General features: G+C 48.5%; 1 protein-coding gene across 2 annotated transcripts in view; it reads right to left on the reverse strand.

Annotated features, from left to right (window-relative positions):
* Positions 1-1,628: 1,628 nt before the first annotated feature.
* Positions 1,629-14,190, reverse strand: part of LOC308563104 (urea transporter 2) — a 29,806-nt gene continuing 17,244 nt past the window's right edge. For both annotated transcript variants that reach the window (XM_081149834.1, XM_081149833.1), the window contains exons 3-11: positions 13,513-13,595; positions 12,638-12,797; positions 11,765-11,954; positions 11,305-11,433; positions 10,245-10,437; positions 7,500-7,647; positions 6,713-6,847; positions 5,570-5,619; positions 1,629-2,692 (exon numbers count right to left, since the gene is read on the reverse strand). In XM_081149834.1, coding sequence (XP_081005960.1) covers positions 2,492-2,692; positions 5,570-5,619; positions 6,713-6,847; positions 7,500-7,647; positions 10,245-10,437; positions 11,305-11,433; positions 11,765-11,954; positions 12,638-12,785 — 1,194 coding nt within the window. In that variant the 5' untranslated portion in view covers positions 12,786-12,797; positions 13,513-13,595 and the 3' untranslated portion in view covers positions 1,629-2,491. The remainder of the gene's footprint in view (positions 2,693-5,569; positions 5,620-6,712; positions 6,848-7,499; positions 7,648-10,244; positions 10,438-11,304; positions 11,434-11,764; positions 11,955-12,637; positions 12,798-13,512; positions 13,596-14,190) is intronic.

Consider the following 14,190-nt stretch of genomic DNA (forward strand, 5'->3'; position numbering starts at 1 on the left):
TTGGTCCTATTAAACAATGGGCATTACCAAGGTATTGATCACCCTACAGTATTCTCATGTCTCTAGTAGCATTTCCTAGATTCATTTTTTTCCTATTTGTAGCATTTTCAGTGTAGGACTCTGTGGGTAAATCTTCGGAGGTCCTTCTATGCCTGAGGACAATTTTGTATGTGCAGTGGCATCCATATAGGACTGCTGGATTGAATCTTCTGGCCCTAGTTTTTGAGACTCTGGTTAGAAGCCTTGCAGTTGTCCTGGTAAGCTGGCTATCTGGGGGAAAGGGCCTGATCTGTAGTTTGCCAATTACTGTGGTATAAATACTCCTATCATGGCCAATTTCAAGCCACCCGTGTGATTTCACTGAATGTGGCCTTGGGATAGATGCACTCATGTGCACCATCAGTTCTCAGGAGCTGGCACGAGTTGGCTCCCTCTCTCTTCTGTTGATGCCCAATTGAAGTGCTGGAATAAACTTTTGTGGTCATCGTATATTTTCTTAAGTCAAATTCTTTTGTCTTGTCTATTTCTGCCTTGCTTGTTAGCCTAGGCCAACTCAATTTGCTTTATAGGTGAGGATATTGAAATACTTAGAAGAGCTAAAGGGATTTGTTAGTGGTCAATAATCAGAAAGGCATGCATGTGGAGGTTTCCTGCTCTTAATAAAACCGAATTATAACACTTTGGTGGAAAATGCATGAAAAGTGGTATTTTAATAGTTCTATGTCATCACTTAGAGGTTCTGGGGCAGCTGAGTGAGCTGTGAGCATAAACAGTCTTCTGGTGAAATTCCTGGATGCTTAATCCTCAGAGAGCCATAACTCCATCGTCATTAAAATATAGCCTGAGACCTTCTTGACCTCAAGGTGTGACCACAAACTCAGAAGTAGACTCTGGAGTGTGACTCTCTCCCCTCTCCTAGGTGGGAGATTTATTTCCAGTAAGAAGTGTTCCATTTTCCTGGAGAAGTTGTAACTGGATAGATATGACCTGGAAGACAAATGGGCAGCCCAGTGGGCTGGCAGATCATGGCCGGGATCTCAGGGCAGGCAGAGAGAAGAAAAGAGAAGTGTGGGCACCAGTTTTTCCTAATGATGGATTTTAGTCAAATGTAATTCTTTCCTTAAAGCTGCATTTCTGGAGGGTCTGTTCCCTCCCCTTGCCTCTTTCCTACACCCCCATCTTGTGTGCTCACCCCATCATGCTAAACTGGAAGTGTGTGAGATGAGGGTATCCCACAGAAGGGCTATAAGAGGTTCATCCACACTCCTTTGGGGGATGGGTGGGAAAGCTGAGCCACCTGGCTGCCCCCAAAGGGGTCCTGTGGTTTAGGAGCTCAATGCTACAACCAGAGTAATTAAATAACAAAAGGGTCTGGACCTGTAATTTTGAGGGTGCAAGACTAAAAAAATATGCCCTAAAAAGTGAAATGGGTTAACAACCTAAACTTTAACTCAAGCAGAAAAAATGTCCACTGTCACTCTGTATAACAAATCACACCTTCTCTTGAGAAGTTTGCACTCATTCTCATCTCATTTCAGACACATGCTTGACTGTGGGAAACCCCTCAAGTGGGCAATGTGTGGACAATGTGAGTGAGCTGCATTTCAAGAAAACCTTGATACCAACTTGCAAACTTAACAGTTTAATGAGGGTTATGTTTGTGTCTATTACAAAAGGAAGCACGTTTAAAATATGATTTGCATGTTGAAGATCAATTTTCATCCTATGACATTTCCAGAGATATTTCTGTTAGGTAAAGAAAAGCCCATTGGGATTTCCAACCCCAAGTCTGGAGAACATCTTCTCATGACTCAAGAATAAATCTCCATAGATCATTAAAACTGTTCTGCCTCTTCTCCAGGTAACCCTCCATCTCTTACTTAACTCAAAGTCATTACTTGCTGGTCATGTTGATTTCGACAGTTTACAGAAGAAAGAGATGAATCAACACTTCTAAGGTGGAAGGGATGACAGAGTCCCTCCCTGTCACAAAACCAATAAGAAACTGAGGCTGAGACAGGGGATGGATTCACTCAGGACTGTAGGAGTTCACTAGTGTCAGAGCCAGGGCAGAAGCAGCCCTTTTGCCTGCTAGGCTAATGCACATTTCCTGACACTGTGAATCACTGCATTAGATGACTGAGTTGGATGACCATGTCACCAATCTCTGTCCCCTGCTTGGTGAGTTCTCGTCAGGGATGTGGCTTATTTTGCAGAAGAAGGAAACTTCCCATTAAAGGAAGCTCTTATGGGGCGAGCTGTGCGCAATCTAAACTAATTGTATCTTTGATAAGTGTTGTGCTTCTTAGGACAGGGAAGTTCCTGAATGGCGACTACACAATATTTCCCTGTGCTTGGGAATCAGTGGGGTTAGGCTTGCTTGGAGGAGAGTTACGGACGGACGGAGGAGAGGTGAAGTGGCCTTCAGCCTGGGGACCTGCACAACCTGCTGAAGGCTGAAGTTACAGTGACTTGTTTTGGAAAAGGCAGCTTAGGAGACATCATAGGCCTGGTACTTTGTTACAGCTGATGGTCTTCTGTTTTTCTCCTGGGACAGGTAATAGATCCGGTTGGCCTCTGGGTAGGTGACTTTGCTGAGCGGAAGCTTGTAGATGGCCGGGTTGTTGGTCGTCAGGAGCAGGAAGGTGAGTGCCGAGAGGCAAAAAGGCCAGGTGCAGGGTGGTAATCCAAACTGGGGGGAGAGCACAGGAGAAGCCGTGGTTACGTCACACGCTGTGCCCATGTCCTCAGCCCTAACCAAACACCTCCAGCCTGGGTAGGGGAGCGGATGCTTCATGGGTATTGGTAGGAATAATACTTAAGTTATGACCAATATAAATAAGATCGTGCCAGTGGCGTCAGTCTGCAGTGTAACAGGTGAACACACGTACTTCGAAATGCAGCCACCGGAGCCTATTATAATATGCCTTTATGCAGGAGAGATGCTTTGTTTTGGGTTATCCGGGCAGCCTATACCTCCAGCTCAAGGAACTATGGCCACCCCTGCCTTCTCCCATAGGCCCCGTTGAAGGAATGGCTTTGTTGTTCAAGGCCTTTTTTCTTTAGTCACAGCTGACTGGGCCAGAGACAGACACCGGGCTCAAATGCAGCTTCCCCTAGGCAGATGTCCTGGGAGCAGAATCCCTCTCTTGAGAATTTGAACTAAGAGGCACAGAGACTGCGTCCAGAGGCTCTTGGTCTGGGTGGCCATTTGGGGGCTGTGTGTAGCAGCAGAAACCCACCCAGAGAGACACAGGAGAGAGGCAGAGATGTGACACCCTAGTTCCAAGACCTGCAGTTGGACAGTAGCTACCTCTCCTCAAGGCTCTCCCATTCCCAGCTTCCTTTCTCATGATGTTGGCATGTTTCTTATTCCTTAAGATTCCCTGATGCTTTTAAACACCCCTCCCCACTCTTTGTTTGAGGTAAGTTGAATGGATACGTTGCTAACATAGAGTCTGCAAGTTCAGCTATGAGGCAGATCAAAGCATGCCCCCTCTCCCCTAAATATCATTTTATTATAAAGAATAAAGGCCTCAGGTAATACATGGGGGTAACAATACCAGTCCTGAGAGTTCAAAGATGGCTCTTTTGGAGGGGACTAGCCGAAGAACAGAGACAGCCTGGTACCAGAACTGCAACTGTAAGGAACACCCATGAGTGATGAATTCCACTCAACAAGTCTTTCCAAAGCCCTGCTAAGACTGCACAGGGCGTTTGGGGAAGGATCTTCTTCGAGTCCTGTAGTGGGAAAGATGTGGAGTTCCATAGACCCAGATCCAAATCTCAGCTCTGATCACCTTGTTGTAGTCATTCTATTTTTCTGAGACCCATTTCATCAATAATAAATTAGAGGTAATAATATCTACTCAGAGAGCCTAGAGCATAGCACGTACTCAATAAATGGCCCTCAGTTTGTGGTCATCATCAGAGGGTGGCAGAGTTGAACACATGGGCTGCACAGACATGGGCCAGTTAGAAAGCAAAAGAGGCAGCTCCTAAGTGCTCTCTCCTGTGGAGGGCTTGAATGGTTTCTCAAATGTCACTTAACATTTGTATATCCACAAGGGGATTGGAAAGTCCTTCAGAGTGTGTTATTAGCCTGCACAATTTTGTATCCCTGAGAGTGGATAGTAGGCACACAGAAAGTAAACTTGAATTTGTTTTGAAAAATAGCTAAACTGAGTGCTATAACCTGTAACTTCCCTGCAGCAGAGGAAAGGGCCAGTGATCCTATAGATGCCAATGAACAAGAACCAAAGCCTCCTGTTTCACATCCTTTGCAGTACTGTGTCCAAGGAAGGCACGTGACATGTGCTTATTGGATGGGCAGTTGGGAGAATTGATGAATGCAAGAAGAGATGGGAAAGCCTAGAGCAGACAGGGGCCTCAGAGGCTGCGCTCCATCCACTTGTCCCCAGTCAGTGTTTCTGATGGCCGGCCAGTTAGTTTCAGCTCTAATGGTGGAGCTCACTACCTTAGGGTTTCATTCACTCAGCATTTCTTGAGCACCTACTGTATGCTGGGCACTGTAATAGGTACTAGAGATAAAGATGAGTTTGTGACTGGGCCCCTGTTCTGAAGGAGAACACAGGCCGAGGGTGGAACAGGACTCATGTGTTTTTGAGTCATCACAGTACTTATACGTCACATGTTGTAGCAGATGCATGCACAAAATTTGATGGGGCTCAGAGGAGGGACTTAGCCCACTGGGGGACACAGGATGGTATCAGGGAAGACTAATTCTATGCTTAGAAAATTCTTTTCCACGCTAAATTCAAATTGCCAATCTCACTAAGGAGGGATTTAGGCAGGTGTGAGTAGAACGCCCACCTCCATCTCTACCCGCAGGACCAACTGGACTTTTCCTGGTTGCCCATGTGAGGTGTGCCCTTGAACCCTTATCCAAGAGGGGGAGGCATCGACTGCTGGCTGAGCCCTGAGCACCCTGTGCTGGGGCCTGGGACCCTCCCTGTGTATGAGGGGGTTTGGGGCTGGTCATGTGGTGCCTCCTGGCCTCACACACCACCCTGCCTTGGGGCTCAGAGAAGGGGTCCTTGGGTTGCTGCATCTGCCCATAGCCACAAGTTCTAGCTTCTCCCAGGCAGGACTGGGGCTTGGCTCCCTGTCTTCCCGGAGCCTTCCCTCGGGTCCCTGACACAGTGCTAGTTACTATGGACAAACAGCTGGTCCACAAGCTAGGTGGGCAGATGATCTATAAACATACAAAAAATTAAATAATAAAGATGGAAAACTAGTTCTGGAGGATGACAGAACCAGAGTTCTATCAAAAAAGAGTGTGATTTATAAGATAAGGCTCTTGAAATTTTTCTTCTATAGGGAGCTCCCCTGGCCCACTGATGAGGGGATCAAACTAACCGACTCTTGACATTTGAACTTTTGAGACCCAGGTCCTTCTGTCCAGCAGGTGCTGAGGTGAGTAGTGTGATTTGAGAGAAGAGGGATGAATTGGGGAAGGCTTCCTGGAGGAGGGGTGTTGTGTTGACTTTGGGGAGACGAGGGAATACCAGGAAGGGTGTTGTGGCCCATTCTTAGCGCACGGACTCACCACAGATAACATGTTGGCCAGGGCAGCGCCCAGGTAGGCTGCAAACAGTGCTGCAAAAGAACCAAGCAAGAGCCAGTGACTGACAGCGCCTCAGGCTTCGTCCGCGTATATTCCCCCCCGACGGTGGAGCCACACACGCTCTCTCTCAGAGCCGAAAACTGAGTTCTGTTTCCGTCGCATGGCAGCTTAGAAAAGTGTTAAATTCCATGCAGATGCTGGCACACCGAAGGCAGCAGATGAACTTTGTTAAAAGGGGCCAGACTTGAGTTGTTACGGTTCTCTTGGGTCCCACCACCTTGCTTTCTAGCAAAGGAACATTTAGCGGCATAAACCATAAATGAAAATTTTACTATCCAGCCGAGACGAGTGAATCCCAGGACTCCCTGCTGGCATATTTCATCACAAGTTATGAACATAATATGGGTTTCCAGGGAGGAGCAGCATTCTGTGAACTTGAGGAAGACCAAATATGCCGACTGCCCTGTCTCCCAGGCTCTGCGTGGGGAGGGCACGGCCAGGCTGGCCACTGGGAAGAGCCGAGTGCCAGCTATTGGTGAGGTTCTGTGAAAATGGGTCAGCGTAATTGGGCTTTGCTTCTGAACCTTTGGTTTTCTCAGCTAAAAGCATCCCAATTGTTCCTAGGATGTTAATGACAAACCGTTACTAGAGAGTTACCCAGTGCCCAGAGGGTAGTAACCTGACCACATTCTACAGTTTAAGCATTACTGGAAGGTCCTACGGTCAATGTTTGGGTGCTTAAGGTTAATCTCTGTATGTGATGTAAATCACCCAACTCCAAATATAAAGATAAATTTGCACAAGAGTTGCTCTGTCAATGAGTTCTAATCACTAGCCAGGAAAGTAGCAATCACAGGAGACAGCCACAAGCAACAACCAAACAAGCACAACTAAAAAAACATGTCTTCAAGTGGCTGAACATTTTGTGTTCATTAGAAAGAATTTTTAAAATATTCATCAGGAAACAGTCATTCAAAACAGTTTTCAATAAAAACCCTTTTATAAAGCAAACGATCCTCCCATTTGTCTTTGAAGAATCTGCAGAATTTTCACAGGGTGGTTTTCCTTGCAGGGCTAGACGAGCCATCTGTTTTGGTGGGAAGGGGATTCATTGGTAACACTTACCGCAGGCGATGGCAAGGAGGTGCGTCTGCCAGGTGATGACGTAGAACATGCCCCCGATGGCGATGCAGGCGAGCGTGCTGTTGAAGCCACACAGGCCGAAGTAGATGGACTCAAAGGGCGTTGCGATCGTGAGAGCTGCGAGAGAAGGCAGGCATCCCTGCTGGGTTTGGGGTCCCCCGAGGCTCACCTGCCAGCCCTGAAACCCACCATGGTCCTCGAAACCCAGACTAGTTATCCTCTTAGGCATTTATAAGAAAGAACTTAGTTTTTTCACTGTTTATTCAGAGAAAAAACACCTAAAGGAAACAAATGGCCATAGAGCCACATGAACATTAGTGGGGAAGCTGTTATGGTAGAAGAGACCCTTTGAGGAGGAACTCTGAAGTCTGATTTAAACAGTCCATAGACAATCCTTTCCTGGCCGAGAAACAGGACAACATCTAGTTCTTCATCGATATCTTAACTTTCTCTAACGGAGAATACATCCTTTTATCATCATTAAATATAAGACTTAAAACGTTAACACGCCTGGAAGAACCCCCTCCCAAACTTTAAATTTATACTAAGGTGTAAGTGACTAACACCAAACCTTTTCTGGAGGGCAGATTTTGCTCACAGGAGCATAGGGCACTGGCACCCATAATAGAAAAAACATGGTGCAATAAGAGGAGGGAAAGTTTACGGAAACAAGCAGGTGAAGCACTGAAGACACATATCACTATTTTCTTTGGAGTCAGCCCCAGGCGCTAACATCCTTATGGCCCATGAATAAGAAGATGACACTAACCTGCTAACATCCCCATGGTGGATCCAATCGCAGCGTGCAAGCAAATAAGAGGTGAAGCTATGAACAAAGCTATGAGGAAGATGCCGCCAGTCCAGGGGTTATCGCAGCCATACACTTGGCCGATTCCAACAGGGATGGCTCTCAAAAGCTGTGGGTATCACAGGCAGAGACAACTTTAACCTTGGCTGGAAAAGATTTGGTGCCAAACTCTCCACACTAGCATTTTGCAGCAGGTTTCCAAGATATTCTTATTCAAATAGGTTAACTCTAAAAGGAACATGAGCTTTGTTGTTTTAACCTTGAGTTCTTGGAACATTAAGGGGTTGGGATGTTAAGTGTCCTTGGTCTAGACACATGAGTGTAAGGCGGTAAGCCCTCAGGGAAGAGAAACAGAAAACTTTTCAAATGAAGGTATCGCTCATTAGAAAAATAGTAGATGTCTGATCAAAGTTGGGGTTTCGAAACTCTCTGGTAACCTTTTTGAAGCTAAAATGATGACTAGAAGGCTAAAGATGAGATGGAAAAAAATGGCCCTTTGTGTTTTCAAGAACAACATGTCTGGGCTGTGGTCACGTTAGTCCATCTGGGTGAGCAAGTGGACTAGTGCCCACAGGAGAGCCCTGAGAAGGCATTATCCTCGCATCTGATAGATGAGCACCCTGCTTGCACCAGGCTTCCATGCATCTCAGGGGTCGAGGGCCTGTCTGTGCGTGACAGAGGCTTTGAGGGGGCCAGGGGCCAGGGCCTGTGGGCGCTGGCACACGTGCTCTAGATTTGGAAAAAGGATCCTCCGCAGGCAGCCTTCCCCAGTGACTTGGATTGGATCCTGCGTTTTGGGAGTTTAGCCAACGGCCCTTGAGCTGGGAAAGTGTTTAAGGGGGGAGACTCTGGGCCAGGCTGGGATGCACTGGGGTTCATCTCACCCCTTGGGCAGTGAGCTGAGGAGAAGCAGAGTGTGTGTATATATTATGATGAGGCAGCTGTTAGCCCACGCCCTCTGAGAGGACATGCTCCCTGGGGGTGTGCGGAGACAGGAGGACACTGCAGAAGCCTGTGGGCTGGCCTAGAGGGCTAACCCTCCAGGCTCAGGCTCCTGTGACCCCAGGAACAGAGAACAGAATAGGGGCTCAGGTATCACCATGTGGGGGAAAGGCAGGGTATTCAGGAGTTTAATGGAGAGGCAGTGACACTGGTCAACTTCGTCCCCAGCTGGTCCCACCCTCCGGGGGGCTTTCCAGGAACACAAGAGCAGAGGAACCCATGGGTCTCAAAACTGCTGGGAGTTTTATTTTCTCTTTGACGTTTACCACCTGTGTTCCCAAGACTCCAGGCTCTAATGAGATGGTCGAAAGACAAAACATCTTCATCATTACCGTAATCCATTCAATTATCCAGGAAGTTATTTCTAAAGAACAACCGCCCCAAACTGAAATTTTCTTTCCTGGAACTTTGGGGATTTTAAAGTATTTGTATAGGATTTCCTTTTTTTTTAAATTATTTCTCCAAAATTCCTAGATAGCATTTCCATTGAAAATGTGGCATGGAGAATGCACAATATCTTAAATTTAGCTTTTATAACATCATCTCCCTGTAGCACACTGATTAGAGCAATTTTGCCTCCCAAAGACATTGCTGGGGTCAACAGCATGACAGGGAAGCCGCAGGGGTGAACTGCCAACTTGTCACCTTTTCTCACCTCTGGCTCATGAAGGTCCTCACACACGCATGCACACGCACACACACTCACACACATACATACATGCACACGCACACGCACAAATCAACAAGGATGGGGCTAACATGACCATTTCTCTTCCTAAATGATGATTGTGCACGTGCCGGGCCCTGTCTGCTCTGCCCTGCGGCTGCAGACTATGAAAGGCTACGAGAACCGAGGCAATATTAGTTCTAAAAGTTCTTTCAACAAGGGCAGGCGGCTTCGTGGTTAGATGATGAATTGCCAATAATGAAGTTTCCGAATGAGCCCGGTCTTGGGGGGGCGGGGGGGCTGCTCAGTGTAACGGAAACCGGGGTGGTGGTGGCTCAGAGAAAACGTGTCCACTTAGATAAGGCGGCTAATGGGCTCATTTCTCCAGGCTGATTTAATGCTCTTAGCGTAGCTTCTTATTAATGATCTTGGCAGACTGCCAGTGGCCAGCGTTATGTACAGGGCCCCTGTCGGAAACTTGAAAAGCTCCGTTATGCTCGCGCGTCTTAAGGGAGGAACACCTGCGCTCTCCAATGTGCGCGCCTCACACGGCAGAGGGGAGCTGGAGGCCGGAGCGCCCCGAGCCAGCAGATGGCAGTGTGACGGGTGCGTCTTTAAGGGCTCAACCCGGCCGCAGGACAGAAAATGCACAGCGTAAGGGGGGCGAAAACTGGAACAGAGCATCGAAAAGACTTCTACAAAAAGGAAGAAAAGGAAGAGCCAGGTCTAGCGGACAGGAGGTCAGAGTTCTAGTCCCGACTTTGCTCTTCACTAACTGGCTGTGCGACCTTAGGCAGTGTCTCAGCCTGGCCTCAGTTTCTCCCACTGTAGAACCAGAAATGGCCTTTCTAGCTCTTAGTTAGAGAGGAAGAGAACAGGATGGTGGCTAATGACCAACTGTATGTAGAGTGTCTCGCGCTGTGTAATTGTTAATAGCAGTTATGGCTCGTGGGCGTTCCTGATGTGCGAAATAAGTAAATGCCACTTTAACGCCAACTTTGGACAGATGCTGTCCTTCCACCTTCCACCGTACCTACCAAAGGCACTTGGACCTCCGACCAGGTGATGTTGGGCACGGAGGATGCAGGCTGCAGCAGGGTCGTGGGGAAGAAGAGGTTGTAGTGGCCCGTGGCCGCCAGGTACAGGGTCACTGTGATGTTGAAGGGCAGCGTGAACACAGGGAGGTCCCACTTGCTGAAGATGGTGCTCAGGGCACTGGAGAGGATGGGGCTGGTGGCAGAAGCAAAGGAGATGCTCATCAAGAAGCCCCGGACCCTGACGCTAGACTGAGCAGGAGTGGGTGCTCCCGGTGCCTTCCTGGAGAAAAGCAGCCTGTCGGCACGCTCTCTGCTCCTGTCTGGCCCTGAGCAGAGGTTTCCCAGGGCCTCTTCCTCCCTGTCCCTGGTACAGCGACAGGGTGGATACCCAGGCTGAACTTGAGAAGGAGGGTTTTCGGGGGCAAGTCTGAAGGCAGGAATCACAGAACGTTCTATAAGAAGTCATACAGCTCCATGTCCAGGCATGAGGAGAGGGGACAGGTGGGAGGAGTGACGAGCCAGGGAATGACATTCACTCATTCAGCGAATGTTGTTGAGCAGACGAGAGCACTGAGCCTCATGGCCAGAGTGCCCTGCGATGTCTGGAGGCGGAGGAGGGGCTGGGGCCTGGGCCTTCCGCCTGCACTGGGAGGTTGTCCCAGTTTGGTTAGGGGTCCTGAGGACAGGGAAAAGCTTCGCAGAGGGTAGGTGGCAGCAGGAGGAATGAGAGTAGCAGAAACTGACGGGCCCCGTGGTGTGGCTCTTAACCTATGTGCCTCTCAGTCTCTTTTCCTATGCTCCAGCAGGGCAGGGCCAGAACCCCTTTTAGATCTTAAAAGACAGAAGAGTAAGGGACTGGTAGGTGACGAGATGCCGTCCATCAGCCCCCTCGCACAGTGCTGGCACCGTATGGCATTAGCTGTTACTTCCCGTGGAGGTTGCCGATGTTCAAGCTAAACAAATGCCACTTTTAAAGCGAGTTTAGACAGATAGTCATGGAGTTGGGATAAAAAGATTGGCAGCCCCTGATCTTCACCCACAGCCTCAGAAGCCAACTTACCAGGACATGGACATGACAATGACAGGGAGCAAAAGCCACCAATAATAGTCGCCTTTGTCCGAGAACACGGCCATCAGCAGCCCCACCAGCACCCCGTTGTAGCCCTGAAGTCCTGCCGCGATGGCCGATCTGGGGGGAGAAGGGAGGGCTGGTGAAGTGGGGGGCCCCAAGGTCCAGTGTAGGGGTGCTGCCTCTTTGAATTTCCTTCTGAGTCAGACTTTTCTCCACTGGGGCTTGACCACACACTCCTTCAAACGATCAGCCCCTCATCCCATTCCCCTCGACGACGTGCAGTGGTTACAAAATCATTGGAGAATGGTTGTGTTTAGTTATTAGTGTCCTTAATTTTGAGGGGTTTCTGAGCTGGGAGCCAGGCAGTGAGGGGATGGGAAGGTGGCAGTGGTCCCGCAGGGAGTGACCTCTGGCCTCATGCTGGGGCCCTGGTTCTCCTGGAACTTACCTGTCCTGACTGAGGATGAGGGCACTCAGAGTGGACACCACGGTGCCCACGCAGCCTGAGATGGCCCACCAGGGGTTCTGGACAAAGAGGCCAAAGACGATGAGGATGCCACTGAGGGGGTTGTTCACAAACATCACCTGAGATGTGCCCCGGAGCACCCAGTCGAGGAACTGGAACACGGGGGATTTTTCTGAAATGGAACCAGGGCAGGGAGTCAGTGCTCAGAAGGATGGCCCTGGGCCCAGCCCTGGAGGGAAACTCCACACCCAAAGTGGGTTTGCAGGGAGCCAGCCCCCTGCTGTCACCTGTCACAGAAGAGGGCAAACCAAGAAACCCAGAGGGCACTTGACTGCCCAGGGAACTCTTTAGATGGTTGTGGTTTTTGGTTGTTTTCCAAGTTGTGGATACCCGAGCTATCTATGCTCCTGTGAGAATGGCATGAATTTCAAGAAGACGGATCCAGAAAGAAGACTCTCTTGCTACCAAGAGGGTGTCAAACCCATGGCCCGAGCTCTGGGGAGATTGCCAGAGAGAACCTCTTGGAATGGTAGGCACAGCTCTCCGGCGAGCCATCCACGGGGCAGGCATTTTTTCTAGAATGCTGGCTATGGAACCCAGGGCTAAGATGCCTAGCTGCACACCGTGATGGGCCATTTGAGAAGCATGGCTGTGTGTTCAGCAGGGAGAGCCCTGCGCTTACAGGCACTGCATTTACATCCCAAGAGATTGTGTCTGTTCTAACAGCGAAACTCCTACTTTTGAAAGATAGAACTCAGTCTAGTCTATAGAGAACCACGGCAAAGTGTTTCCTAGGGGACGACTGGGGGTGACCTTTGAGGGTAGGGTCAGGGGTCGCTCCCACAGAACCTTTACCTTTGAGCCCCTCTCCACACTCCTTCATCTCTCCTGTGATGTAACTGAGGGCGTTGCTGATGGTTTTCCCGCCGGCAGCCAGGTAGCTCTGAATCCTGGAGGTCCTGGAAACGCTCGGCTCCACCTTTATCTCCGAGCTCTCCTCCATGGTGTCCAAGTCCTGCCCAGGGACAAGAGAGGGCAAGAGGTCCCATGTTCTGTGCTTCTCACACGCAGAAGTGGCACTGTGCTTGCCTGGGGCCCAAGCTAAAGTTTTCATTTGGTTTTCAGTGAAATTGCTATTTAATCATCTCTGTGTTCCTGTAGCCTGGAATATCTTTTGTTTATTATGTCACCTCTATTAATAAGAGCAACAATCTTCAAATACAACATGACAATATCTTTATTCTCATTCTGTGGATGTGGAGAGGTTTTCTCATTTGCAGACATCAAGGCCAAACAGTAGAATTCGGATTTAACCACAGATCTTTAGAGTCTTTTTAAAAAACAACCTTACTTCCACTATAGCACACATTTTCCAGATGAAATCACCTCTCCAACATTAAAATGCAACTGTCCATAAAATTAAACACGTAAAGATTCTGTTTTTGAAAATTGGCTCCAGCTCGCTTCCTAAATGCGTAAATGCTGCATTTAGAGGAAGATGGATAATAAAGAATTCAAATAAAAGGAATATGAAACTTTATAAAGTAAACTGTGAAAAATGGACATTTTTTTTTTTTTTTTAATCCCAGGTAACTATGTTTCTGGAAATATGAATTCAAGAAAAGTCTGCCCAAACTAGAGAATGCCTTTCCCGGGCCTCGGCTCCCTGACCTGCCACAGGCTCTGGGCCTGTGGTGCGCTGCCACTCGTTTGGGCCCCTCATTACTCACCAGCAACTCGACCGTGGGCTTCCGGTATTGATAGGGGAAAGGGTCTTTGGTTTGCCTCTCCTGGTGGTCACCTTTCCCAAACACTGGAGTTGGAAGGAAAACAATCATCAATTAGGACACCTCTGCCCTGGCATTGAGCGGCAGATTTTGTGGAGGCTGATGTTGGAATATCTGTCTTTCCTGTTCCATTAGGGAAAGCCCAGAACCAGGGCATCTTGCAGCTGGAAGCTCCAAACCACTGCCCCCCTCCCCTTTTTTTTTTTACTGGTTATGAACCCATTTGGTCTCTCCCTTTGGGGGAAAAATGCACTCCCTCATGTAAACATTTCACAGGAATTTAGAGTCCGGAGATTCCACTGACCTTCAGTTAACATGCTCTGATTTAGCTCAACCCTTATGAGGAAACAGTGACTTGCCCATGATCCCCGAATCCACTTTCTCTTGTACCACACAGAGAATTCATAGGTGTGCAAAGGAAGGGACTTGGACACTATTGCTCATGAAATACGAAGCTGCCTGAACCATGTAAGGTCTGTTTGCATTTGCCTCTTCCCAACTGGATGACCTTGGGCTGCTTGGGTCTCTTTTTTGGTTGTATGTCTCAGAATTTTAGGTATTTTAGCAGCAACCGCTGGTTGAAATAAGACAAGTGATATCCATGCCATTGCTTGAAATTGA

This window comes from Miniopterus schreibersii (genome assembly GCF_964146895.1).
Source record: "Miniopterus schreibersii genome assembly, chromosome: 10".
Lineage (NCBI taxonomy): Eukaryota > Metazoa > Chordata > Mammalia > Chiroptera > Miniopteridae > Miniopterus > Miniopterus schreibersii.